We start from the raw sequence: 24,404 nt of genomic DNA, 5'->3' as shown, positions 1-24,404 counted from the left end.
CGCAAATCGGGCCATCGGGTATAATAACCACTGGTGTGCGGGATGAAGCACGTAAACCCATCTCAAATAGATCCCCTAAATCCGACCGCCTCGATATTTTTTTGGATCCCGAGCTGCGACCTGAAAAATAAACGGGATTGGAAGCATTTTTTGCAGGGACCTGAAAAATAAAGGAGGTTGGCGGGAGGGAACTTTCAGCTCCTGCCACGATCTTCCCCGAGCACGACCTTGTCGGAACGCCTCGATGCCGGCGATTACCAGACCCTAGCCCCCGCTCCACGAGCTGCTGCCGCCCGCAGAGTTGTTGACGCCTGCGAGCTGCGGCCACGAGCGAGCTAGCTACTGCCGCTACTGTCGCCACCGTGAGCTAGCTAGCCGTCGCTGCCGCCGCCACCGCAAGCTAGCTAGCTGCTGCCGCCGCGAGCTAGCTAGCTAGCTGACTGCTCCTCCCGTCCGCCCCGTGGTGCTCATCTTGCTCCACGGCGGCGCTGTCACGGGCAAGATGCGTGCTCCTTCTCTGTTCTTGACGAGACCCTCATGGTGGGAGCAGTCGGGATGGATTCAATTATAATTTAACGGACACTTTTAGAGGGGTTTATGCGATTTTGCCGGGACAATGAAATATTTTACGGAATCTGTTCTGCTGGAACAAAAGTCATATTGTAGAGTTAGAAAAAACGTTTTGCTATATCCTTAAAATACGAAAAAATATACCACATGACACGTGTGATAAGCAATCCAAACAATTTTAAAAAATACGAAAAAACGATTTGCGATACCCTTTTAAATCGATTTTTACGGGGTTTACCGGATCTGCATGCTCTAACCGAATGCCGTGGCCTTCTCACCCCACGCCGCAGAGGAGTGGCCATTTGCCGGAGCGCCACTCTCACCTTCCCACCCCACGTTCCCACGCTTGAGGTGCGGTTGATCCGCCAACACCGGGCGCCCTCTCCGTCCCGCCCTCCGGTTGTCCCGAAGCCCCCACTCTCTCCCGCCACCTCCGCCGCTCCCCCCCATCCACGCCGCCCACGCCCCTCCCGCCCACACGCTGACAAGCCTTCGCATCTCCGCAAGGCATATACCTTCCGTGCTCGCTCCCTTCCTTCTTGTTCCCAATTTCGCCAGCCGCGACGCTCTTTCTCCATTCCATTGGATCTCGGTCAGCCGGCCGGATGCTCAGGTACCTCCTTTTTGTTTTCCGTGCTCATTGATTCGCTGTTTTCGTTCATTTCCTGGCGAGGCATTTCGTCGAGCAGGGCTGCTGCGTTGCCGTGGGTGATGTTGAGCCTTGTTGAAACAGTTTGCTTCAGTTTTTTGGCGTTTCCGTTGCCGTGTCGATGCACTATGGTCCGTCTTATACTGTTTGGGGGATTTGGTGGCGCGGGTTTGTTCGTCTTGAGTAGATGAATTATCAGGTTTGATTTCCTAGATTTGAAGGCCCATGGAAGGAAGTGTCATCGTGGACGAATTTGTGGTCGCCACGCTTACCCGTAGTGAAATTTCTAGTACATGTTGTTATCCAGTAGTTAGTACTTTTGGTATAAATGTATATCCTCTCACATGATTATTTATTCTTAGACAGCTACCTGGCATCTGTTATTTAGAACGGGACAATATTTCCATTTGCAAGGTCGTACAGGAAAACTAAAAATCCACAACATTTTTTTCTCGAAAAGGGGATAGCCCCGGCCTCTGCATTATAGTGATGCACAATGAGGTTATCAATATCCATAGCAATGCCGATAGACCTTAATATGTTCTGTGCTGGTTCTTGGATTTCCTTTAGTTTGTTTGGCAATGTTGTTGTCATAGAGCCGCAAGCTGCACGTGAATATAGGAAGGACTTCATGGCTCAAGGCCTAAATCATTTCCGTTATCAAGCATTATTATTGGCTGTTGGGATTATCTTAAATCATCCTTTATAATGAGAGTTTGATTAATGTTTTACATACATGGTAGATTGGTAGTATCATGTAGAATTTTTACCATGAGATTTGCTAGTAGATGTATTTTGTAATGAAGCACATTTGGCCATACCTGTGCAAAGGTGCAATATATTTAGCATACTTTCTATGCGCTAGCGCTAGCATTGTAAATTCATGCACAAGAAGTAAAGAATCAGTGATGATCTTAATTTTTCATTTCCGTAGCTATAAGCATTCATTTTGGATAATTATCTTAGTTAACATTATGTGTGCATCAGGCTGCTGAATATTTTATATTGATAGGCTGCTAGCTGCCCGGTGTTAATGAACTCAAGCTTCAGAAAATATAAATTTTGTGCCTGCATTCTAGGAAATCACTTCAGCAGCTCATTTGCACTATGTCCTACACAAGCTGTTTGAAGAAACATCCCCTGAGACTAATCTTTCCATATGCCAATTCCATCCTCCGAGCGTCTTTGGAAAAAGGCTCCCCACAAAAGTCACTGATGGACTATAGCACTATGCTCCATTTTACCACATTTTGCCCTGATTACAGAACATATGTTCTCCTCCTCAGAGCTTGTTCAAAATGTTCAGACATCTATGCTGCCATGCAAATTCATTCACATCTCACTAAAGCTGGGTTGTTATGTAATCAAGATATAATAGCTCCACTTTTGAGGTTGTATATCGATCATGGTCGCATGATGGAAGCATGTGAACTGTATTGGCCAATGCTTGAGTGGAGTACCGATCCTTTCCATGGTAATTTGATGCTTATGGGATTCTTGAAGGGAGGACAGCTAGACAAAGCATATCAGATTTTCAAGAGGATGCCTGTCAAGGACCTGGTCTCGTGGAATTCAATGATTGCAGGTGCAGCAAGGAGCTCCCACCTGAAAGATGCAATGAATCTTTTCAGCAGGTTGGTCAATTCAGGCCTTGTGCCTGACGGTTTTTCATTCTCTTCAGTCCTGTCTGCTTGTGCTCGAGCTGGTGCCCGATGTTATGGTATGTGGGTTCATCAACTGATGGATGAGCTGGGGGTGGAGAAGAATCATCTTTTAATCTCAGCACTGGTTGATATGTATGCTAAATGTGGAAGGATTGATGTGTCAGTTGAGATATTCAACAACGTTAAGAGAAAACACCTGTCCACATGGAACACGATGATTAGTAGCCTGGCAGGGCATGGTCTTGGATCTGATGTGGTGATGCTGTTCCACAGGATGGAACTTTCAGGTGTGGTTCCTGATGGGGTTACATTTGTTGCACTATTGACAGCATGTAGCCATTGTGGTATGGTTGAAGAGGCTCGTCAGTACTTTGAAATGATGTCTACAAAGTATTCAATCACTCCAAAGGTTGAACACTACGGCGCAATGGTGGATACACTGTCACGAGCTGGGCTGCTGGATGAAGCATACAACTTGGTGAGGTCAATGGCCGTGAAGCCTGATGCTGTGATATGGAGGGCATTACTTAGTGCTTGTCGTAGGTACCATCAAACCAAATTAGGTGATGTCACTATTGAACAGATAACATGTCAGGGCAGCGGTGATTATACGCTTCTTTCAAATATCTACTCATCAATAAACAGGTGGGGTGATTCAGAGGAAGTATGGAAAGAGATGAAGAAAAAGAAGGTACGTAAGATCAAGGGCTTGAGTTGGGTTGAATTAGGGGGGAGCACCCATGAATTCAAAGCTGGTGATCGATCTCATCCTGATTCTGATGATATCTACCGAGTGCTGCATGGCTTGTTGAAAAAAGCGAAGGCTGAAGGTTATACCCCATCCACTGAATTAGTAACAAAAGATGTATCACAGGAGGAAAGAGAAGAAAACCTCAGCTTCCACAGTGAGAAGCTTGCAGTGGCTTATAGTGTTCTTAAGACTGGTCCAGGGACAGAAATATTGGTGTCAAAGAATCTGCAGGCATGCGGTGACTGCCATGAATGGATGAAGATAATTTCAAAGGCACTTTGTCGTGTTATAATTATGAGGGATAGAGTTCGATTTCACCGCTTTGAAAGCGGGTGCTGCTCCTGTAAAGATTACTGGTGAGCACTTGATGAAGCAACACAGAAATGATCTGTACAGCGTCCTATCAGGAGTTTGGAGAAGCCATAAGTGGACTAAATAATATTGCTATGTTCCGCTTGGATGCATGGAGCTTAGGTGGTGCACAGCACTGAGCCAAGGACAAACATGAGCTCTGTAAAATATTTTGTTATCAGTTTAGCTTTTAGATAAGCGTATGCAGACACAGAAATGTATTGTGTACACTTTTAGCTGGTCCACAAGATTTTCTCTATTGAGTGACAACAACAACAAACAACAACAAAGCCTGAAGGACTGGGGTATCACCAAAGAGCCTATGGACAGGGGTACCAACAAAGCCTATGGACAGGGGTGCGTGGAAGCTTGCTATCCATGTGCCAGAGCCATGAGTTGGTCGCGAGATCTTATGGGTTTCACCTCTAGCCTACCCCAACTTGTTTGGGTCTAAAGGCTTTGTTGTTGTTCTCTATTGAGTGACACACTTCAATTAATCCTACAGTGTTATAACTGCGATTTGTGTGATCTAGATCAACAGATTATCTGCTAAATTTGTGCTTTCTCTAAATATTCTGTTTTTTATGTTTTTTTAATGTCTTAAGAAAATTGTTACCGTAGTACTGTCTGGTCTGCTATCTTGTTTTTGGATGCTTATTTGTGCTGACATTACACGTGGTGAGATATATGTGATGACTCCACCGTTGTTAGTTTAGTTACATTCTTGCATATCTCCACTAGTTTTAAGTTTGACAAATGCCAACTAATAATGATTGTTTGTTCATCATTTCAGGAGTAATAGAGGTGGCGTTGAATATTCTGTTATCTAAACTTTGTACCAAATAAATAGGTCCAACAAAACCTTTGATGCCCTTTTCTACTCCATTTTACAATGTCCTTATATTCTATTTGCTGTGGTAACTTCCACCAACTAAGGAACTCAATAGGACACATTTGTAGTATCAGATTTCTCAAGTATCACAGCAGAATAAGCTCTGAAAATGTACTTCAGAACAGAAGACATAAAACTAGACCTTTTAGTGCAACAGTACTAGTGAGAAATGCAAGAAAAGGAAGTAAGCAATCCTTCAGCAATGACCGCCATCTACATGGTGGATCAGTTGAATCATCGATTGAAGTGTTCAAGCAGTCTGATCTGCAGCACCTGAAATCACTCCAGTGCTACGATATTCAGGAAAAGGTTTCTGGAGGCAAGACCGACTGCCCTGCAACTATCCTTGTCTTTGATATTGAAACTACTGGCTTCTCACGCCGTGGTGATAGAATTATTGAGTTTGCTGTACGTGATCTTATGGGTGGAAAGAATAGCACTTTTCAGACACTTATAAATCCTGAGAGAGAGGTAAAAAATGCAGCTGTTCATGGTATCAGCACCAAGATGGTTTGCAGTTCTGATATCCCAAGGTATTGTTTTTCACAATCCTTCAGCAACAACAGATATTTTTCCTTTTTTATTACCTTCTTATTCATGGAACCCATCATGTTGTAAGAGTTTAATGGAGAAATAAAGATCCATGAGAAAATAATAGAAAACTAAATGCAGAGCACAAGTTATATTTCTCCTTCAGCTAAGAGTTTTTCTCTCCTTGCAATCATTATTCATTCATCTGCCATTTAAAAAAAATTTGTGATACTTTTATGCAAAAAGAAGGTTCTCTGAGGTTTTCCACTCCTACATGTTGTGGTCAATTTGAGGAAAGCCACAAAAAACATGAGAGCATGAGATTGCTGCAGTACATTCTGAAAATATAGTTCTGCAAGGACAGAAATATGAACTGGGATCAAACAGCCGTTTGTTACTTGTGGTGTGCAACCCATGCCTCTTTTATAATGATCTTCCATTCCTGCAGCGTGCAAGGATTTTGAAATTTGGTTACTGTTCATTTATTTATCTTTTAGTGAGGACACCTTTTTTTTTTCTTTTGGTGCATTCCTACTTGAAATCTTTGTTTTTTGTAATTAGAGTTTTCATCTCTGGCTATGCAGATTTGGGGAGTTTATCCCCATTCTACTACAATACGTTTGGAGTCGTCAAGTTGCTGGTAAACCAGTTATGTGGGTTGCTCATAACGGGAAAACCTTTGATGTGCCCTTTCTCATCTTTGAGTTCCAACGTTGCAAACAAGAGATGCCTGCTGACTGGCTGTTTGTGGACACACTTCCTATTGCAAGACAGTTAGTTGATTCCGATGGTATGTTCTCTCGCCGAGTGTTCTGTTTACTTGCATAAACATAATATTCAAGATTGTTTTCAGTGCTAGAAAAAGGCGTAGTTTACTCTAGTGATAACAGCTAACTAGGAACTAACATAGTCTTCGTGTTACAGATGCCACTCCTGTATTGACATGATCTAGTATTCATGCTATTTTATGTATATTTATATTTCTGAGGCAGAAATTCCGCAAACCTGGGACGTTCATTGACTTCCATCCAGAGCTGTAACCGCCTCCTAGGAGGATTGTAACTATTTACCCCCCTTTTCAATACAAAGAAACGCAAGCTCTTTTGCGTTTTCTCGAAAAAAAAGAAACGGGGCTAGGTTAACAACATTAGGCTGCGCCAGTAACCTCCACAGTTTTTGTGTACTAGTCATCAACCTGTGAGCCGATACAGGCTAGTAATTTGAATGGCAAAGGTAATGTGTTCTAGTAACGTTTAGAAACATGAATTCGAAGTACACATGCAAATTAGGATTTTTTTTCATTTTTGTTAGATTGTTAATTAAAAATTAAAACATATAAAATAATTGCTTTTTGACAATGAGGTCACGGGTCCGAGTCTTGGAAAGAACCTCTTGCAGAAATGCAGGGCAAGACTGCGTACAAAAGACCCAAAGTGGTCGGACCCTGCGCAAGTGGGAGCTACGTGCACCGGGCTGCCCTTTCTGTTTTTTTTATAAAATAATTGCTTAGTAGTTCATGGACAAATAAGGAGTTATATTCCTCCAACTGATTCACAATTAAACATTTTGCTTGTGCATGATTTTCCTACTAGTATAACAGAAAGTGCAAGCAAAGTCTACCCTATAATATACGATGCTCCAATCATTGAACTACAAAAGTTACATTTAACACAGAAAAAAAAGGCAATTAAGGTTATTGCATCGAAGCTGCCATCCGCAGAAGCAAAGTTCATCATCAACTTAATCCCTGAGATGTTGAGTAATAAAAATGTTCATGTCAAATAGGAATACTGAATTCAAAACATATCATATCGGATATAATCATACAATAATTTTAAGTATATTCTCTTTTAATAGAGTTATCAAACAGGGATTTTTTATAATTCCCCTCATTATTCATGTACTCATGCGTACATGTGCATATGTGACTAAGACTAAGAAAATATGGTAAAATGGTAATTGGTTTCTTAACTTCTGAAAAATCTTCCTGGCATCTTGGGCAAATGAACAAAACAACAAAAACAACAAAGCCTTTAGTCCCAAACCAGTTGGCGTAGGCTAGAGGTGAAACCCATAAGACCTCGCAACCAATTCATGGTTCTGGCACATGGATAGCAAGCTTGCACACACCCCTGTCCATTGCTAGTTCTTTGGTGATACTTCGGTCCTTCATATCTCTCTTCACGGACTCCTCCCATGTCAAGTTAGGTCTACCCCGACCCCTCTTGACATTCTTAGCATGCTTTAGCCGTCCGCCATACACTGGAGCTACTGGAGGCATGCGCTGAATATGCCCAAACCATCTCAGACGATGTTGGATAAGCTTCTCTTCAAACGGTGCTTTCCCAACTCTATCTCGTATATCATCATTCCGGACCCGGTCCTTGTGTGGCCACACATCCATCTCAACATGCGCATCTCCGCCACACCTAATTGTTGAACATGTCGCCTTTTAGTCGGCTAACACTCAGCGCCATACAATATTGCGGGTCGAATCGCCGTCCTATAGAGCCCGCCTTTTAGCTTTTGTGGCGCTCTCTTGTCACATAGAACGCCAGAAGCTTGGCGGCACTTCATGTAGCGCCCAAGATGCGATTCTATCCCAATCACGTGATGAACTCATGATTGGCGCACAATCGCATTTCGAGCGCATAGCAAGGTGGATATCATTACAACATACCATGTAATGAATAGATGAGAATACAAGATAAAGGCTTACACTCGCCACAAGCTACAACATGAATACAACGGTACATCGATACATAGCAATCATCATACAGAAGAGCAGGATCCGACTACGGATGAAATCAAACGAAAAAGAAGAACGACATCCACCCTGCTAATCCCAGGTTCCGGTACATGGTATGTTGTAATGATATCCACCTTGCTATGCGCTCGAAATGCGGTTGTGCCCTAATCATGAGTTCATCACGTGATTGGGATAGAATCGCATCTTGGGCGCTACACTTCATCCATATGGCTTTGATTTGATGGTTCACATCTTCATCGATATCCCCATCCTTTTGCAACATTGACTCCAAATATCGAAAGGTGTCCTTTTGAGGTACCACCCGCCCATCAAAGCTAACCTCTTCCTCCTCGTGCCTAGTAGTACTGAAATTGCACCTCATGGTACTCAGTTTTAGTTCTACTAAGTCTAAAACTTTTCGATTCCAAGGTTTGTCTCCATAGCTCTAACTCCCCATCCGACTATCATCGACTAGCACCACATCATCCGCAAAGAGCATACACCATCTCCTTGTATATCCCTTGTGACCTCATCCATCACCAAAGCAAAAAGGTAAGGGCTCAAAGCTGACACCTGGTGCAGTCCTATTTTAATTGGAAAATCATTAGTGCCGCCATCACTTTTTCGAACACTTGTCACAACATTATCGTTCCAAGGCCCACACATGACATTCCGCGGTATCTTATCATAGGCCTCTCCAAGTCAATGGACATCATATGCAGGTCCTTATTTTGCTCCCTGTATCTCTCCATATGCAGGTACCAAGAAAATGGCTTCCATGGTTGACCTCCTAGGCATGAAACCAAAATGATTTTTGATCACGCTTGTCATTTTTCTAAACCGGTGCTCAATGACTCCGTCCCATAGATTCATTGTATGACTCATCATCTGAATTCCACGGTAATTAGTACAACTCTGAACATCCCCCTTGTTCTTGAATATTGGTACTAAACTACTAATATACTCCATCTCCATTCTTCTAACATCTTGTTTGCCCGAAAAATGAGGTTGAAAAGCTTAGTTAGCCATACTACCGCTATGTCTCCGAGGCCTCTCCACACCTCAATGGGGATACAATCAGGGCCCATCGCCTTGGCTCCTTCCATCCTTTTTAAAGTCTCCTCCAGTTTAATGGTAGAGCTCACATTCTCTCCATTGAACAGCTTGTCGAAGTACTCCCGCCATCTATGCTTAATCTCCTCGTCCTTCACCAGGAGCTGGTCTGCTCCGTCCTTGATGCATTTGACTTGGTCGACATCCCTCGTCTTCCTCTCTCGGATCTTGGCCATCTTATAGATCTCCCTTTCGCCTTCCTTCGTGTCTAACCACTGGTAGAGGTCCTCATATGCCCGACCCCTTGTTTCACTCATAGCTCGTTTTGCGGCCTTCTATGCCATCTTGTACTTCTCTACGCTGTCTGCACTCCTACCCAGGTAAAGGGGTCCGAAACAATCTTTCTTCTCCTTAATAGCCTTCTGGACATCATCACTACAACACCAGGTATCTTTGGCACACTTATCCCGCTGGACATGAATCCGAAAGCAGAAGTCAGCCACCACGAGCTTATGCTGAGGGACAACACTCTAGGTATCACCTTACAATCCAGGCGCGGCCGCCTGTCTTCTCTTCTCGAGAGGATGAAAGCAATCTGGTTAGAGTGTTGATCACTACTAAAAGTTAGTAGATGTGATTCTCTCTTTCTAAAGAGGGTGTTAGCTACGATCATGCAGTAGGCTAGAGCAAAGCTTAAGACATCTTCTCCTTGATTCTTGATGCCATAGCCAAAGCCCCCATGCACTCCTTCAAAACCTGTGTTAGATGTACCCACGTGGCTATTGAGGTATCCTCCTATGAAGAGCTTCTTGCCAACAGGTACGCTCCTAACCATGTCCTCCAGGCCTTCGCAGAACTCCCTCTTGGTGTTCTCATTGTGGTCCACTTTCGGGGCATACTCGTTGATAACATTGAGAATTAAGTCCCCAATAACCAGCTTGACCAGGATAACCCGGTCCTCACGTCTCCTTACGCTGATAACTCCATACTTGAGGCTATTGTTGATCAAGATGCCTTCTCCATTTCTGTTTGCAGTCGTCCCCGTGTACCACAGCTTGAAGCCGGTATTCTCCACCTCCTTTGCCTTCTGTCCCCTCCATTTGGTTTCTTGGACGTTAAGGATATCAACAACTCTCCTCACCACTGTATCTACTAGCTCCCGATGCATACCTGCCACCTGTCAGGGACCATAAGGTCCAGCTATCTAAGCGGATCCTCCTAGGCTCGGCTAGCTTCCTTACCTTTCGCACTCGCCGAGTCAAATGCGAAGACCCTTGCTCATTTTCCACTACACCCAAGCGTCGATCTAGCGGGCCACTAAGGATGCGACAACCCGATCCTTGCTCACTTGCCACCGTATCCAGATCAAGATACGGCGCGGCACCATGGGTGTGACGGCCCGGCCCTTCCCCATTTGACGCCACACCTGGGTTCTGATGTGGCACGTCGCTGAGAGGGTTACGCCCCAATGAAAATCTTTTGGGTTTCATCTCCATAAGAGTGGCAGAGTTTTGACGTTGGCTCGCCAAGCCTATCACAACCCTCCTTTACCCGTGCTTGGGACCAGCTATGTTGAGACAACATAGGCGGAGTTCAAATGAACAAAATAAACATTGGGAAAAATATTATTTAGTAACAAAAAGGATCAGGAAGGTTTGATTTCATGTACTTATACAAAGATGCAGACATCACAGTTTAGTCGGCAGACAAAGCAAAGCAAAGTTTAGGAAGTTCTCAAAGTACATATCTAAACAGCAGCAAGAGAGTGTAAAAGAAAATCCTGTATTGACTTTTATGTATTTACATATATATACATATATCCAGATGTGTAGTAACTAACAACAGTCCGTGGCTATGACAATGTAAAAGACAGTAAGGCAAAAAGGCAATGCCAATCCACAAAAAAAAATCATAACACGAGCCTGTCCATGTAATATAACAATTAACTCTGGCACTATTACCAACCCTTACAAAAAAATCATTATTGCCAATCACCTTCTCTGGATATTCCTTGGATTGAAGCAGCAATGAAGTTATATTTCTAGATCACTCAGGACTAAAAAAAATCAAGCAAACCACATATAATGTAGATAGGAAAACATGTACTATAAATCTAAAGCTAATTGGCACCTGAAGAATTAATTGATCAACCGGAAGGTTGACATCACCGTATAAATATAAGATTGAAGTAGTAAGTGGTAACTTGCCGCCGGTTTGTTTAATTGTTGTGTTTTTCAAGGGATTGCATGCCCCATCATTGCACATAATAATTACATAAAAATAAATATTATCCTAGGTACATCAGGCCTACTTAGCAATATATGCTATAACTTACTGAGCATATCGATGATTTCAAACAGAGACGATAATAAATCTTAAACCTACACTTCTTGCATATGCATCGACACCCTAAATCACCGAGGCCACCAGCTAGCCCTAGGCATGGGAGTGGTCACCAAGTGCTTGCCATTATCTCGCCCTTTTCAGATGAAAGCAACACAGGTAATATATACTAACATCATACACCCCGTAGGGAAAAGGCAAGTGTGACTGTACTACAGTAGATAATAGTCAGATTATTGTAGAGTCCCAGCAGAAGGGGTCTCGCTAATGCTCCAGCAGATAGCTATGCCAACTTTGCGTGGCAGCGAGGGCGCAAACTTTAGCGGATGCTGCCACAGGGAGGCGCTCAGTCTGCAATATGGGGAGGCAGAGGCGGCCTCCACGCAGACATAACCCCAACAAATTGAAGGCCTGTTGGAGGCTGGGGTGGCTGCCGGATTGAATTCATCGCTGGTGACTGGAGATGTTTTTCTTGTCTTCTCGAGGGAGGCTGGGATACAGAGGAAGAGATGGACTGTGTCTGTTGGAGAGGGCCGATGGTGAGGGCGCCTCTGCTACTTCATCTGACGGCAAAACATGCATCATATGCAGATCAGACGGACAGAAATCTCTAGCTGCTAGGATTGATGTGGAGCCTCCAATTAGTAAATAAGTATAAGATTGATCCTTGTTTCTTGTTTTTGCATATAACTGAAAAAAAGAAGTTTATTTAACTGAAGCAAATCATGCGACTCAAAAGCTTAACCTCATTTCTCTTCCACCTCAGGGGAAAAAATCAGCTCCGCGTCGATGAAGACACTGGTAGAGCGTTACAAGATCCCAGTCGATGGCAAAGCGCACCGTGCAATGCATGATGTGACTGCCCTGTGTTATGTACTCCAGAAGTTGACGTTCGAGTTGAAACTAACCGTTCCGCAGCTCCTCGAGAAGTCGTTCCGGGTCTCTGATATCACGACGACACCCCCTAAAAAATGACTGCTAACACCCTCACCTGAAGAATATCTAGAAACTCTGGATTATTTCATTGGCATTGTATTACAGAGCCTGTTATTTGCAGACCCTAGCTCTGATTTCTTGCTGTTTCAACAACAGAACAACAATACCTTCCTTATTGTTACATTGATATTTTGGTCAGTAGTTCAGTGCTCAATATTACTGATACTTGCTGGCCCTGTACACCATCTGAACCATTATATGCGCGATGCTAAATTCAGAGCTGCGGCATAGATTCTGTGTGGTGTCCAACGGTGACCGAATGCAGTGCTCTTTACTGTTCCTTCAGGAACGCTCTAAACGAAATGAAGCTACTGTACGTTTTAGCAGTAACTGGGAGAAAAGTCGGTTCTACCCTTGTTGAGTTTAGCATGCGCTGCACAGGAAGGGAAATCTGGTCATTTTCACTTGATTCATTTCTACGGCCTTATACTTGTTCAGCTTAGTGCAGGAGCTGGTCGCGTCAGATAAACAAGAGAAAAGTCGTTCCTGCCCTTGGTCTTAGTGAGATGAACGGTGGCTCTATATAAGGCAGGGCAATCAAGTCACTTGGGCCTGTCTCTCAAACCGCAACTGCTTCCCTCCAATTTCCTTCCGAACCCGACAGGCGACACGAAGGTAACCGCCCCCGAGCTCCTCATCGTCTCGCTCTCTGCTACCCTGTTCGCAGCTCGGGCTCTCCAGTGGAGGCCATGGAGGGGGAGCTCGGGTACCTGTCGCCTGCGGCGTCGTCCTGCGTCTCCTCCGAGGGCTTCGGCTCGTCGCCGCGGGAGAAGCTGCTCGACTCCACTCCCTCGTCGCACGTATCCGACGGCCGCAGCAAGGGAGGCCTGCTCCGTTCGCCCACATGGGGGCCATCACCGACGGGGACGCAGCTCCACTCGCCCTCATCGTGCGTCTCCGAGGGCCGCTACGTCTCTCCGCTCCGCATGTCGGCGGAGCAAGCGAGCGAGGTGCGGGAGGCGGAGAGGCTCCTCCGCGCGATCGCCGACCGCTACGACGACTGCTTCCTGCGCCTGCGCGACGCCACGGCCGAGGTCGCTGACCTCCGCCTCGAGCGCCTCCGCCTCAGAGCGGAGAACACGCACCTGTCTCTCCTCCTCGAGGAGCTCGAGGCCGATCAGGGGAAGCGGGCGATCGCGCCGGCTCCGACACCACCGCCGAAGCCGACGGAGGAGGTAGCAGCACGCGGGGGCGCGCCGAAGAGCATCTCCATCCGTTCCAAGTGCTACCTCTCGCAGGCGAAGCAGCCGCGGGGCGAGGCAGAGGCGCAGCGCCTCCGTGTTCGTCCGCCTCCTGCGATCGAGGTAAGCCCGCAAATCCTACTGCTTACGAATTCACTGCTTTATTCCGCAGTGAATCGCTTTGTTTATCTGCTCGGAACTCGAAAATCTGCGCTGAATTCCTCGAACACAGTTCAATAGTTCCAGTTCCTGCAAAATTCATAGTAATCGTGGAGCAAATTTGTTTGTGATGCAATTAGATGGTGAAATATACTAAACCTGCGATATTAGACGAGCTCTGGTAATACGATGCTCTATTTATAATTTGACGATAGCATCAAGCAGCAGATTATGTTGAATTAGCTAATTTTGTACTCGGATTCGTCATACTCTGCTTTCGGGTTCCGCTACAGAGGCAGAGTCGCTTGATGCAGTGAGTCAAAGTCGCTTAATTGAGGAGAAATTAGGCTTGTGACGCAATTATATGGTTAGCAGGAAAGTTTAAACCTGAAAAATCAGACGAAACTCTGGCAATATGACGTTCTATAAACGATTTGGCAATTGCATTAAGCATCAGGTTGTGTTTATAATTAGCAAATTTTGTAACACTTGACAGTTGTAGCTTTTAACCTACATAGTGTTGGCAGTTCCTTGATGAAGTAAGCCAAACTTACGCCGCAGCTTGATTAGGAATTTCCTAAGTTAAGTTGGAATCACACAAATTCTTATCACGTCATGGCTTTGCTTGGGATTCAATTGCAGGAAGAAACTGTACTGAACTTGCTTAATTTTTCTTCAGGAATAGTATTTTTTTTTTTTTGCGGGGGACTTCAGGAATAGTATTGAATCGGCTACTTGTTGTTTGCAATTTCATGTTACAGAGTGGTCATTAATCGAAGAGACAGGGTATTGATTTGGCTAACTCACAAAACCAAAAACTCAATTCGAGAAATATCATTGGGAATTCATATCCGTATGATTGATTTTGTAATGGGGAATGGTGATTGCAGCAGGCAGGGGAGGACGAGGCGAATGGGGATGGAGAAGTGGTGGAGCTGGAGGCGTACAGGCAGGGTACCCAGAAGACGGAGCTGTGCAACAAGTGGGAGGGCGGCGCCTGCTCCTACGGCGGCCGGTGCCGGTTCGCGCACGGCCTGCAGGAGATGCGCCCCGTCATCCGCCACCCGCGCTACAAGACCCTCCCCTGCCAGATGTTCTCTGCCGCCTCTGGCTGCCCCTACGGCCACCGCTGCCACTTCCGTCACTCGCCAGCGCCCACCGCCCAGTCCTACTAGTCCGCCGCCGCGGCCACCAACACCAACTGCTCGTCGTCTCCTACTGCCGTGTAATGGCATCCTCTCCTCCGACCTGCCTTCCTCCCCTCATTGCCTGCGCGCATGTCTGATGTCTTCACCAGGGACTGCTTGCGTGTCATAGAATCAGTAGTAGCATTACGCATTGAGCTCATTTAATCAGTAGCTTAAAGTTTTAAAACAGTTACTAAAATCAGTTAATCAGTAGCTTTTTTATAGAAGAGTTAAAATCAGTAGCTTATAGTAAAATAAAGCGATCTGCTGGTTCAGGGCAGGAAAACAGTAGTGGCAGTGTCTTGCTGGTTCAGGGCAGGAAAACAGTAGTGGCAGTGTCTAGCCACTGATGGGCCAAATGGGCCGTGCATGACTTGTGTGAGCGTTGGGGGAAAAAGCTACTGCAAGTGTATCGTCGGTTCGTCGTTATCTTGTTGATCAGAACTAACCCACATAAGCTTTGTATATATGGTGGATGGATATTGAACTAGGCCCAGCATGCCCAACATTTATATGCCGAAGTGTTTTATGTTTCGAGAAAGCTGTTTTCCGACCGATTCTTTTAAAAAAGCTATTTTCCGACCGTTCTGATCTTTATAGATCCGAACGGTCTGGATGTCATCGATTTTCGATCGTGCGGTCTCGCACGAGCCTCCCATAATTCTGATTTCAATTGCGGATTTATTAATTGACCCGATTTAGTCTCATGACTCTTAATTAGCACGACTTAATTACACCATATCTTAATTGGCATGATTAATGGGGTCCTAATTACGTGTACTGCCATTTAAAGCTAGTTTTTTCGTTTTAAGTAAAAGAGTTAATTACACCTATGATACACGAACTTGTACGGTGTGTACAAATTCATACAACAACTTGCAAGATGACACAAATTGATCATATAACTTGAGTTTCGGGGACATTTCAGTACAATTCGGTCACTTACCGTTAGTGCTCCGTTACATTCGTCTACATTGCCTGCCAGCGTGGCGCCAGGCCCACACTCTCCTTTATCATAACGCGGGTCCATTCTGTCAGCCACTGGGAGAAATTAGTTTTAACTAAACAATGTTCTGACCAGGTTTCGAGCCAGAGACGTCCGCACAAATTCCACCTGTTTTGTTTCTGTTAAACAATGATCCAAAGTTATCTATATCCTTTTAGGCTGTGTACGCTGCTTTCTTTTTCATTATGTATTTTTTTCACTGGTAATGTCCGCTGTTTTTTTCTCTTTTTTTTTGCCGGTAGTGTACATTGCTTTCTCAATGCATATATATTTTGGATTTTTTTAGATACATACGTATGGCATTTGAGAAACGGGCTCCACATAAGTTTTCACATTTTTTTTGATTTTTTTAAAATTTCTAAATATGCTTTCTGATTTTTTTAAAGGCTCCAACAAACCCGTCAACCACAATTTTTTTTTGTGATATAGGCAGACCGGTAGAGTTAACGGACCATTTGACGGTGAGTAACAGAAATGTATGAAAATGTTTCCAAAACTCAAGTTAGTGGATTAATTTGTGTCATTTTTCAAGTTGTTGTATGAATCTGTACATACCGTGCAAGTTTGTGTACTGTATAATTAACTCTAAGGTAAAAAAACTGTGCATGGGACAGGAATCAATCTCTTCCCCTCATCGTACGGGACATGCAAGATTATGGGTGGAGGCTGCGCCGAATGATGTAACTGTTCTTATGGCCAGCTATGTTGTTGCGCCAGTTGAGTAATGGAATCCAGTGGTTCCAAGTCAAAAAAAAAGAGCTAGCAATTGGATGTGTATGATTCCAACTAATATTTTACTTGCATAGACATCAACTCTAGTTTGTTTTAATTTGGTCCTTTAGAATTGTACAAATTTCTTAAATCCCAGACCTTCATCCTTTAGCATGGTAACACACGCACATCAGAGTTGATAATTCACGTACAAACTTTATGATAACTTTTTGAGCCGGGGAAAAATTATTAAAAAATACCCCAGTAACTTATGTGTAAATAGCATGATAATATACGCACACGAGAGCTGATAACTCATGTATGAACACCGCGATAATTTTTTGACTCAAGCGGAAAAGAGTTGTTGAAAATATACATGGTAACTTCTGTGCAAATAGCATGGTAACACACACATACACACACAACAAAGCTGATAACTCACTACAAACACCACGGTAATTTTTGACCTCCAAGATAAAAGTTTGTTGAAAAACATAGCCCGGCAACTTCTGTGTAAACAATATGGTAATATACGCACAACATACTTCTTAACTTACTCAGTGTAGACGTGGTGATTTTTAACCTAGGTAAAAAGTTGTTGAAAAATACCACCCTCCCAGCAACTCATGTGTAAATAACATGGTAATATACACCAACAGAGTTGATAACTTACTTTACCCAGGCGTGGTAACTTTTTTTTACCCAGGATATTTTTCTTGAAAAACACCCCTAACCTTGGTTACTCGTGTCTAAATAGCAACCATTTATTCTACTCACCAACAAGACATCATTTTGATAAACAAAATGATGCATAGTGATGGTTGTCGAATGAACTGACGGGTATGTCTGCGTCTCCATAGTATGGTGGTGGAGGGGGAAAAGTCTCCCGATAACAAATAGCATGGTAATATATGCCTAGCTGAGTTGATAATGTTGGGGAACGTAGCATGTAATTTCAAAAAAATTCCTACGATCATGCAAGATCTATCTAGGAATGCATAGCAACGAGAGGGGAGAGTGTGTTCACGTACCCTAGTAGACCAAAAGCGGAAGCGTTAGTGTCTTCGTGATCCAACCGATCAAGTATCGAACGTACGACACCTCCGAGTTCAGCACACGTTCAGCTCGATGACGTTCCTCGAACTCTTGATCCAGCAAAGTGTCGAGGGAGAGTTTCGTCAGCACGCCGGCGTGGTGACGGTGATGGTGATGTGCAAGGCCGTCTTCAAAAATTCGGGGCCCCGAGGCGAAAATCAAAATTGGCCCCTACATATTCGAATAACAAAAGAGCTAATGTAAATAATCTACTATATTGTTATCTCTTCCTATTGTCTATCTATAAACCAAAGAAATGTAATGATTCACTGTTCAAACATGAATTTGACTAATTAGTGTGAACAAAATAAAAATCAATTACCATCACCTAGGTTAAACTAAGGCACTGCACAACACATACATGACGATTTTATAATGCTTCCCACAAAGAAAAATCATGCCTCAAAAATTGATGTATACTGTAGTATAGATGTGTTGTCAAGTAATACTACCGTAATTTCGTCCTGCTAACCTAGGCCCATTTGCCCGTTTGGCTGTCCTCATTTAATTAATGAAGTAGAAGCAAACTAATTGCCAATACCTGGTAATCAAGGATTAGAGCGGCGGAGGCAGGGAAGCCAACACAACAATTAGCATCCTGGGCGATCGGCTGATCGCCGATCCACGGAAGAAGATAGCCAGCGGCGGCGGCGTGGGCGATTGGGAAATTGCACGGAAGGAGAACCGGCCAGAGTATTGGGGCCTCTGACGATAGATGGAACATGAAAGAAAAGAGATGGAAAGGAGGCTTCGTGTGGGCTGGCTTTGCTAGATGGGCTGCTCTCTTCCCTTTAGTTTTTGCTGGGTCAGCCGATGGATATTAACTCAGGCTGATTAACCTATACGTATGTACACGTACTACTACTACTACACTAACGGTCATTTGGGGCCCCCAAATTTTGGGGGGCCCTGTGCGGTCGCCCATCTTGGCCTCCTCCATCGATGGGGCTGGTGATGTAATCTGCGCAGGGCTTCGCTTAAGCACTACGTGAATATGACCGGAGAAGTAAACCGTGGAGGGAGACACGGGTTGAAACAATTGGTGTGTCTCCAAGGGATGTCCTGCCCACGTATATAAAGGAGAAAGAGGGAGGAGGCCGTCCAGGGGGCGCGTGTAACATCCCAATTTTCATTTTGGATGTTATCATTTAGATCATTCATATGCATCCATGATTTATACATTTTTGCCAATTTTTTTATTTGAAAATTTTGATCCTAGAAACCTTAAGCAACTCAAGGACCAATTGAGAGAGTTAGAGGTCTTCTCAAAAATCCATTTTTGAATTTTTAAAATTGGCAAATTGGATCAAAATGATTTATTCAAAATATTTTTCCAATTATTTCAAATAAATAAAATAAAGAGAGAAGATAAAAGGACTTCTTCAAAAACAGCAAAGAAATATTGAGAATTGAATTTTGAATACAAAATAAATTTATTTGATTTTATTTGCAATATTATTTATTTTATTTCGAAGTTTATTTGCACAAAAATGTTTGTTTTTATCTGCGGCATTTAGGTCTAGGAAAATGTTAACGAGGTCATTAATAAGGCCATATAGCTATGTGAATTTTCTGGAATTTTAAAAGAAATATTTATTTATGTTTTACATGTTTTTCTTATTTCTAGAAAATGATTTAAAAAAGAACTTTCGGACCAACCGAACTGGGCCGCGCTCAGCCCAGCCGTCCCAAGTCGCTGCGCGCCTCGTCTCCGAGCTCGGGACAGCATGCGCCGTACCACCGCCGCCTCCGTTTGCCGCCGCTGCCCCGCTTAGCCACCGCCGCCGCCGCTCCACCGGCCGCCGTTGTCCCCGTCCGCCGTTCGCCTCGCCGCCGTCGCCGGTAACCGCCGCCGATCCGCCCGGTTTCTTTTTCCAGTTTTTCTCTAAAACCTGGTCGGTTAGTTATTTTAGTTGTTTAGCGAACGTTCATTCGTTTAGGTTCTGTAGCGAACAGATTCATTAGATTAGTTTCGGTAGCGAACGTTCGCTCGGTAGATTTTTCTTTTTCTTTTAGTTTTCTGCCAGGGACCTATTCGTTAGGTTTATTTTACAAATTAGTCCCTGTTTTTCAGACGGTCATAACTTTTTACTCGTTTGTCCAAACTCAATGAAATGAACGTCAATTTCTTCGTTATGATCCCCTCTATCCAGTAAACCAACTCAAACATATTTTTGAAAGATTAAAATTTGAATTCAAACAGATTTGATTTTGAACTTCTTTTGATCATAACTTGAGTTTCGTAACTTCGATTTAGTTGATTCTTTTTGCAAATTGAAGCTCTTGACCTAAACTTTCTGTTAAGACCTAATCCACATAATTTAGGTACTGTTGAAAATTGTTTTATGTTCGTCGTTATGATCCCCTCTATCCAGTAAACCAACTCAAACATATTTTTGAAAGATTAAAATTTGATTTCAAACAGATTTGATTTTGAACTTCTTTTGATAATAACTTGAGTTTTGTAACTTCGATTTAGTTGATTCTTTTTGCAAATTGAAGATCTTGACCTAAAATTTTTGTTAAGACCTAATCCACATAATTTAGGTACTGTTGAAAATTGTTTTCTGTTCGCAAGAGTTATTCACTTGTTTTCAAAGTTTTTCGAGATCTTTTCTTTGCATCTTCGTGCTTGAGTGCTTATATATGCTATTGCTTGTCTACAATAGATTTTCCGGAGTGCGAAGCTTGGTACTACAAATCTCTAGGGTTTACTGATCGTCAGCAAGGCAAGTTACACTTTGATCATACTTTTTCATACCCAGTTTTATTACGCATTAGTTACACCCTCAAAGATTGCATGAGTAGAATTGGGAACATGTGGTTATTACTATGTAGTTCATGAGGTAGGAACCTATTACCTTTGATCACCCCGGGAATATATGTTATGCTCATATTGCTTAGCCATGATCGTAGACAGGGATTGGTATGTGAGAATCATGCAAGTTGTGAGAGTTGATAACTAAGGATAACTTAAGGTGGCAATTTTAATACACATCTGGATGGAGTGGTTGCGGGCACCTGGAGAATCCAGTGTTGTCCTAGGAGATCCCGGAGTACCCATGTGATCATCCTATGAAATGCCACCCAGGCTCAAAGGGATCATATAATTATTCATGCCTAGAAACTTCCGTGTGCAGCCATAAGCCATTATGGGCTCTGGCATAGTTGAGTAAGTTGTGTGACCTCTTTCAGTGGTGGACTAGCAGATGTAAGGGAAAATAGGTGTACCGGTCTACCCAGAGTAAAGAGTTAATGCTTAAAAAAGACTGTGTCTCGATCTTCCGATCATGGAGGTGGTCGAGTCTTGTGAGGAAAAGTGTGCAACCTCTGCAGAGTGTACAAACTAATCATGATTAGCCATGTCCCCGGTTATGGACATCTTGAGTATCTAGAAGTGAATTATTTGTTAATCTCATCATTTTGTTTAATTAAATTGTTGGGTTAATATTTATACTTGGTAATTTGGGATTGAGTTGGAGGAACCTTCTCAATATTGGTATAAACTTGGTAGTAAATAAAATTTATTCCTTTGTTGTAGGGAAAAATTAGCTTTATGCAAAATTAAACTTAGAGCCTCCACTAGCCAAATATGCATGCAGTGATAGATGTTGTTCATTATTGCTCTATAGTGTGATCTTGCCAGCATATTCCATGTGCTGACCTACACGGCTGCAACGTCTCATGTTGCAGAATTTTCAGACGAGGATTAAGGTGCGATAGGTCGTTGTCGTGCACTCAGTTTTGCCGCGGAGTTGGATGGACTCATTTATCTTCGAAGCTTCCGCGGTTATTTTATTTAGTTGGCCTTCGGCCATATTTATGTAATAAATACTCTTTATGAGTACCTCGATGTAATAAGTGTGTGATTGAACTCTGTTATAAATCCTCGAGTACCGTGTGTGTCAGCATACCGATCTAGGGATGACACTTAAGCACAGAGACTTCGATCCATTGGGATCGGGTCGCTACAACATGATATCACAGCACACGCTGATTGTAGGACGCGACCACTAGGAAAAGCCACATGATACTCTTCTCTACTCATTTCTAATCCTTCTCTATTTCTACGCTATAGATGTCGGACCCCAGGAACAAGTTCACATAGCTTGATGACAACACCCCTTTCGGACGACACTTGAAGGAAGTCACGAGGTACCTGAACATTGGGCTACCAAGCTTCATCGGAACCTTCAATGCAACTTTACCAGAAGAGGAGCGCTGGAAGATCCAAGTTTGTGTTTCTGGAAGGACTTTCGCACCAACTACCGAGCCCATCGAGTTTTCCTTTTATGCACCAACCTGGAGTTTAGGAAAGAGCGTGGCCGCCCACATCACCTTTGGACGCATTTGCAAGGTGTACAACAGAGATCTTGAAGACACCGTCTACCAGATATGTGGACGCCGGGATGAGCAATGGGAGATGATTCGCACCAGGAAGGATGGGTCTATTGCAGCATACATACATGAGATGGATCAGCACATTCGTCGATGTGAGAATCAGATGTGCGCTATCATGAAGAAGACCAAGAAGGTGATGACCCGAAACATGGAGCTGTTGGGGAACGTAGTAATTTCAAAAAAAAATCCTACGCACACGCAGGATCATGGTGATGCATAGCAACGAGAGGGGAGAGTGTGTCCACGTACCCTCGTAGACCGAAAGCGGAAGCGTTAGCACAACGCGGTTGATGTAGTCGTACGTCTTCACGATCCGACCGATCCAAGTACCGAACGCACGGCACCTCTGAGTTCAGCACACGTTCAGCTCAATGATGTCCCACGAACTCCGATCCAGTAGAGCTTCGAGGGAGAGTTTCGTTAGCACGACGGCGTGATGACGATGATGATGATGCTACCGACGCAGGGCTTCGCCTAAGCACCGCTACGATATGATCGAGGTGAATTATGGTGGAGGGGGGCACCGCACACGGCTAAAAGATCAATGATCAATTGTTGTGTCTCCAAGGGGTGCCCCCTCCCCGTATATAAAGGAGTGGAGGAGGGGGAGGGTCGGCCCTCTCTATGGCACACCCTAGGGAAGTCCTACTCCCACCGGGAGTAGGATTCCCCCTTTCCTAGTAGAACTAGGAGCCCTTCCAAGTAGTAGGAGTAGGAGAGAAGGAAAGGGAAAAGAGAAGAGAAGGAAGGAGGGGGCGCCGCCCCTCCCCCTAGTCCAATTCAGACTAAGCATTGGGGGGGGGGGCGCAGCCTCTCCTCTCTCTTTCCCCTAAAGCCCAATAAGGCCCATATACTCCCCGGCGAATTCACGTAACTCTCCGGTACTCCGAAAAATACCCGAATCACTCGGAACCTTTCCGATGTTCAAATATAGTCGTCCAATATATCGATCTTTACGTCTCGACCATTTCGAGACTCCTTGTCATGTCCCCGGTCTTATCCGGAACTACAAACTACCTTCGGTACATCAAAACACGTAAACTCATAATACAAATCGTCACCGAACGTTAAGCGTGCGGACCCTACGGGTTCGAGAATTATGTAGACATGACCGAGACACGTCTCCGGTCAATAACCAATAGCGGAACCTGGATGCTCATATTGTGTAACGCCCTCGATGCGGCTATATCTCCCACGTGTCGAAGCACGACTTAGAGGCATAACCGCATTGAAAGCAATGTCGCAAGTGAGGTAATCTTCACACAACCCATGTAATACATAAGGGAAAGAGATACATAGTTGGCTTAAAATCGCCACTTCACACAATTACATGAATAAAGCATTACATCATCCAGATACAATCAAGGTCTGACTACGGAACCAAAATGAAAGAAGACTACCCCAAATGCTACACAGATCCCCGATCGTCCCAACTGGGCTCCACTACCGATCAAAAGAGAAACAGAACAACAAAACGAACACGGTCTTCATCGAGCTCCTCCTTGAGCTCGGTAGCGTCAGCTGCACGGTTTCATCGGCACCTGCAAACTGGTTTTGGAAGTATCTGTGAGTCATGGGGACTCAACAATCTCACACCCGCGCGATCAAGACTATTTAAGCTTATAGGAAGGGTAAAAGGTATGAGGTGGAGCTGCATCAAGCGACTAACATATATGGTGGCTAACATACGCAAATGAGAGTGAGAATAGAAGGCAAAAGCACGGCCGAACAACTATGATCAAGAAGTGATCCTAGAACAACCTACGTCAAGCATTACTCCAACACCGTGTTCACTTCCCGGACTCCGCCAAGAAGAGACCATCACGGTTACACACGCGGTTGATGTATTTTAATTAAGATCAACTTCAGGTTTTCTACAACCGGACATTAACAAATTCCCATCTGCCCATAACCGCGGGCACGGCTTTCGGAAGTTCAAATCCCTGCAGGGGTGTCCCAACTTAGCCCATCACAAGCTCTCACGGTCAACGAAGGATATTCCTTCTCCCAAGACAATCCGATCAGACTCGGCATCCCGGTTACAAGACATCCTCGACAATGGTAAAACAAGTCCAGCAAGACCACCCGATGCGCCGACATCCCGATAGGAGCTGC

The 24,404-nt window shown here is 44.1% G+C and overlaps 3 protein-coding genes across 7 annotated transcripts; all 3 read left to right on the top strand.

Annotated features, from left to right (window-relative positions):
- The first annotated feature begins 1,044 nt into the window (after positions 1–1,044).
- Positions 1,045–12,725, top strand: LOC125528951 (exonuclease DPD1, chloroplastic/mitochondrial). Of its 2 annotated transcripts, none has more exons than XM_048693366.2 (4): positions 1,045–1,183; positions 4,779–5,410; positions 5,993–6,198; positions 12,320–12,725. In XM_048693366.2, exons 2-4 carry the CDS (start codon positions 4,878–4,880, stop codon positions 12,526–12,528), a joined length of 948 nt encoding a protein of 315 aa, XP_048549323.2. In that variant the 5' UTR covers positions 1,045–1,183; positions 4,779–4,877; the 3' UTR covers positions 12,529–12,725. The 2 variants fall into 2 exon arrangements, with proteins under 2 accessions (XP_048549323.2, XP_048549324.2); XM_048693367.2 differs by lacking the exon at positions 1,045–1,183 and adding an exon at positions 3,862–3,990.
- Positions 1,046–4,202, top strand: LOC125528950 (pentatricopeptide repeat-containing protein At5g50990-like). Of its 3 annotated transcripts, none has more exons than XM_087518528.1 (2): positions 1,046–1,183; positions 2,299–4,202. In XM_087518528.1, exons 1-2 carry the CDS (start codon positions 1,176–1,178, stop codon positions 3,992–3,994), a joined length of 1,704 nt encoding a protein of 567 aa, XP_087374654.1. In that variant the 5' UTR covers positions 1,046–1,175; the 3' UTR covers positions 3,995–4,202. The 3 variants fall into 3 exon arrangements, with proteins under 3 accessions (XP_087374654.1, XP_048549322.2, XP_087374655.1); XM_048693365.2 differs by having other exon boundaries at positions 2,232–4,202; XM_087518529.1 differs by having other exon boundaries at positions 1,047–1,183; positions 2,207–4,202.
- A 287-nt stretch (positions 12,726–13,012) lies between the features above and the next one.
- Positions 13,013–15,935, top strand: LOC125528953 (putative zinc finger CCCH domain-containing protein 21). 2 transcript variants are annotated; one of them, XM_048693370.2, is made up of 2 exons: positions 13,013–13,853; positions 14,783–15,935. In XM_048693370.2, the coding sequence occupies exons 1-2, from the start codon at positions 13,239–13,241 to the stop codon at positions 15,062–15,064; spliced, it is 897 nt and encodes a 298-aa protein (XP_048549327.2). In that variant the 5' UTR covers positions 13,013–13,238; the 3' UTR covers positions 15,065–15,935. The 2 variants fall into 2 exon arrangements, with proteins under 2 accessions (XP_048549327.2, XP_048549326.2); XM_048693369.2 differs by having other exon boundaries at positions 13,217–13,853; positions 14,780–15,931.
- The last annotated feature ends 8,469 nt before the right edge of the window (positions 15,936–24,404 follow it).

Source organism: Triticum urartu, chromosome 4A (assembly GCF_056163025.1).
Source record: "Triticum urartu cultivar PI428250 chromosome 4A, HENAU_Tu73, whole genome shotgun sequence".
Lineage (NCBI taxonomy): Eukaryota > Viridiplantae > Streptophyta > Magnoliopsida > Poales > Poaceae > Triticum > Triticum urartu.
The sequence above is the reverse complement of the archived record's forward strand: the minus strand, read 5'-3'. Positions and strand labels throughout refer to the sequence as shown.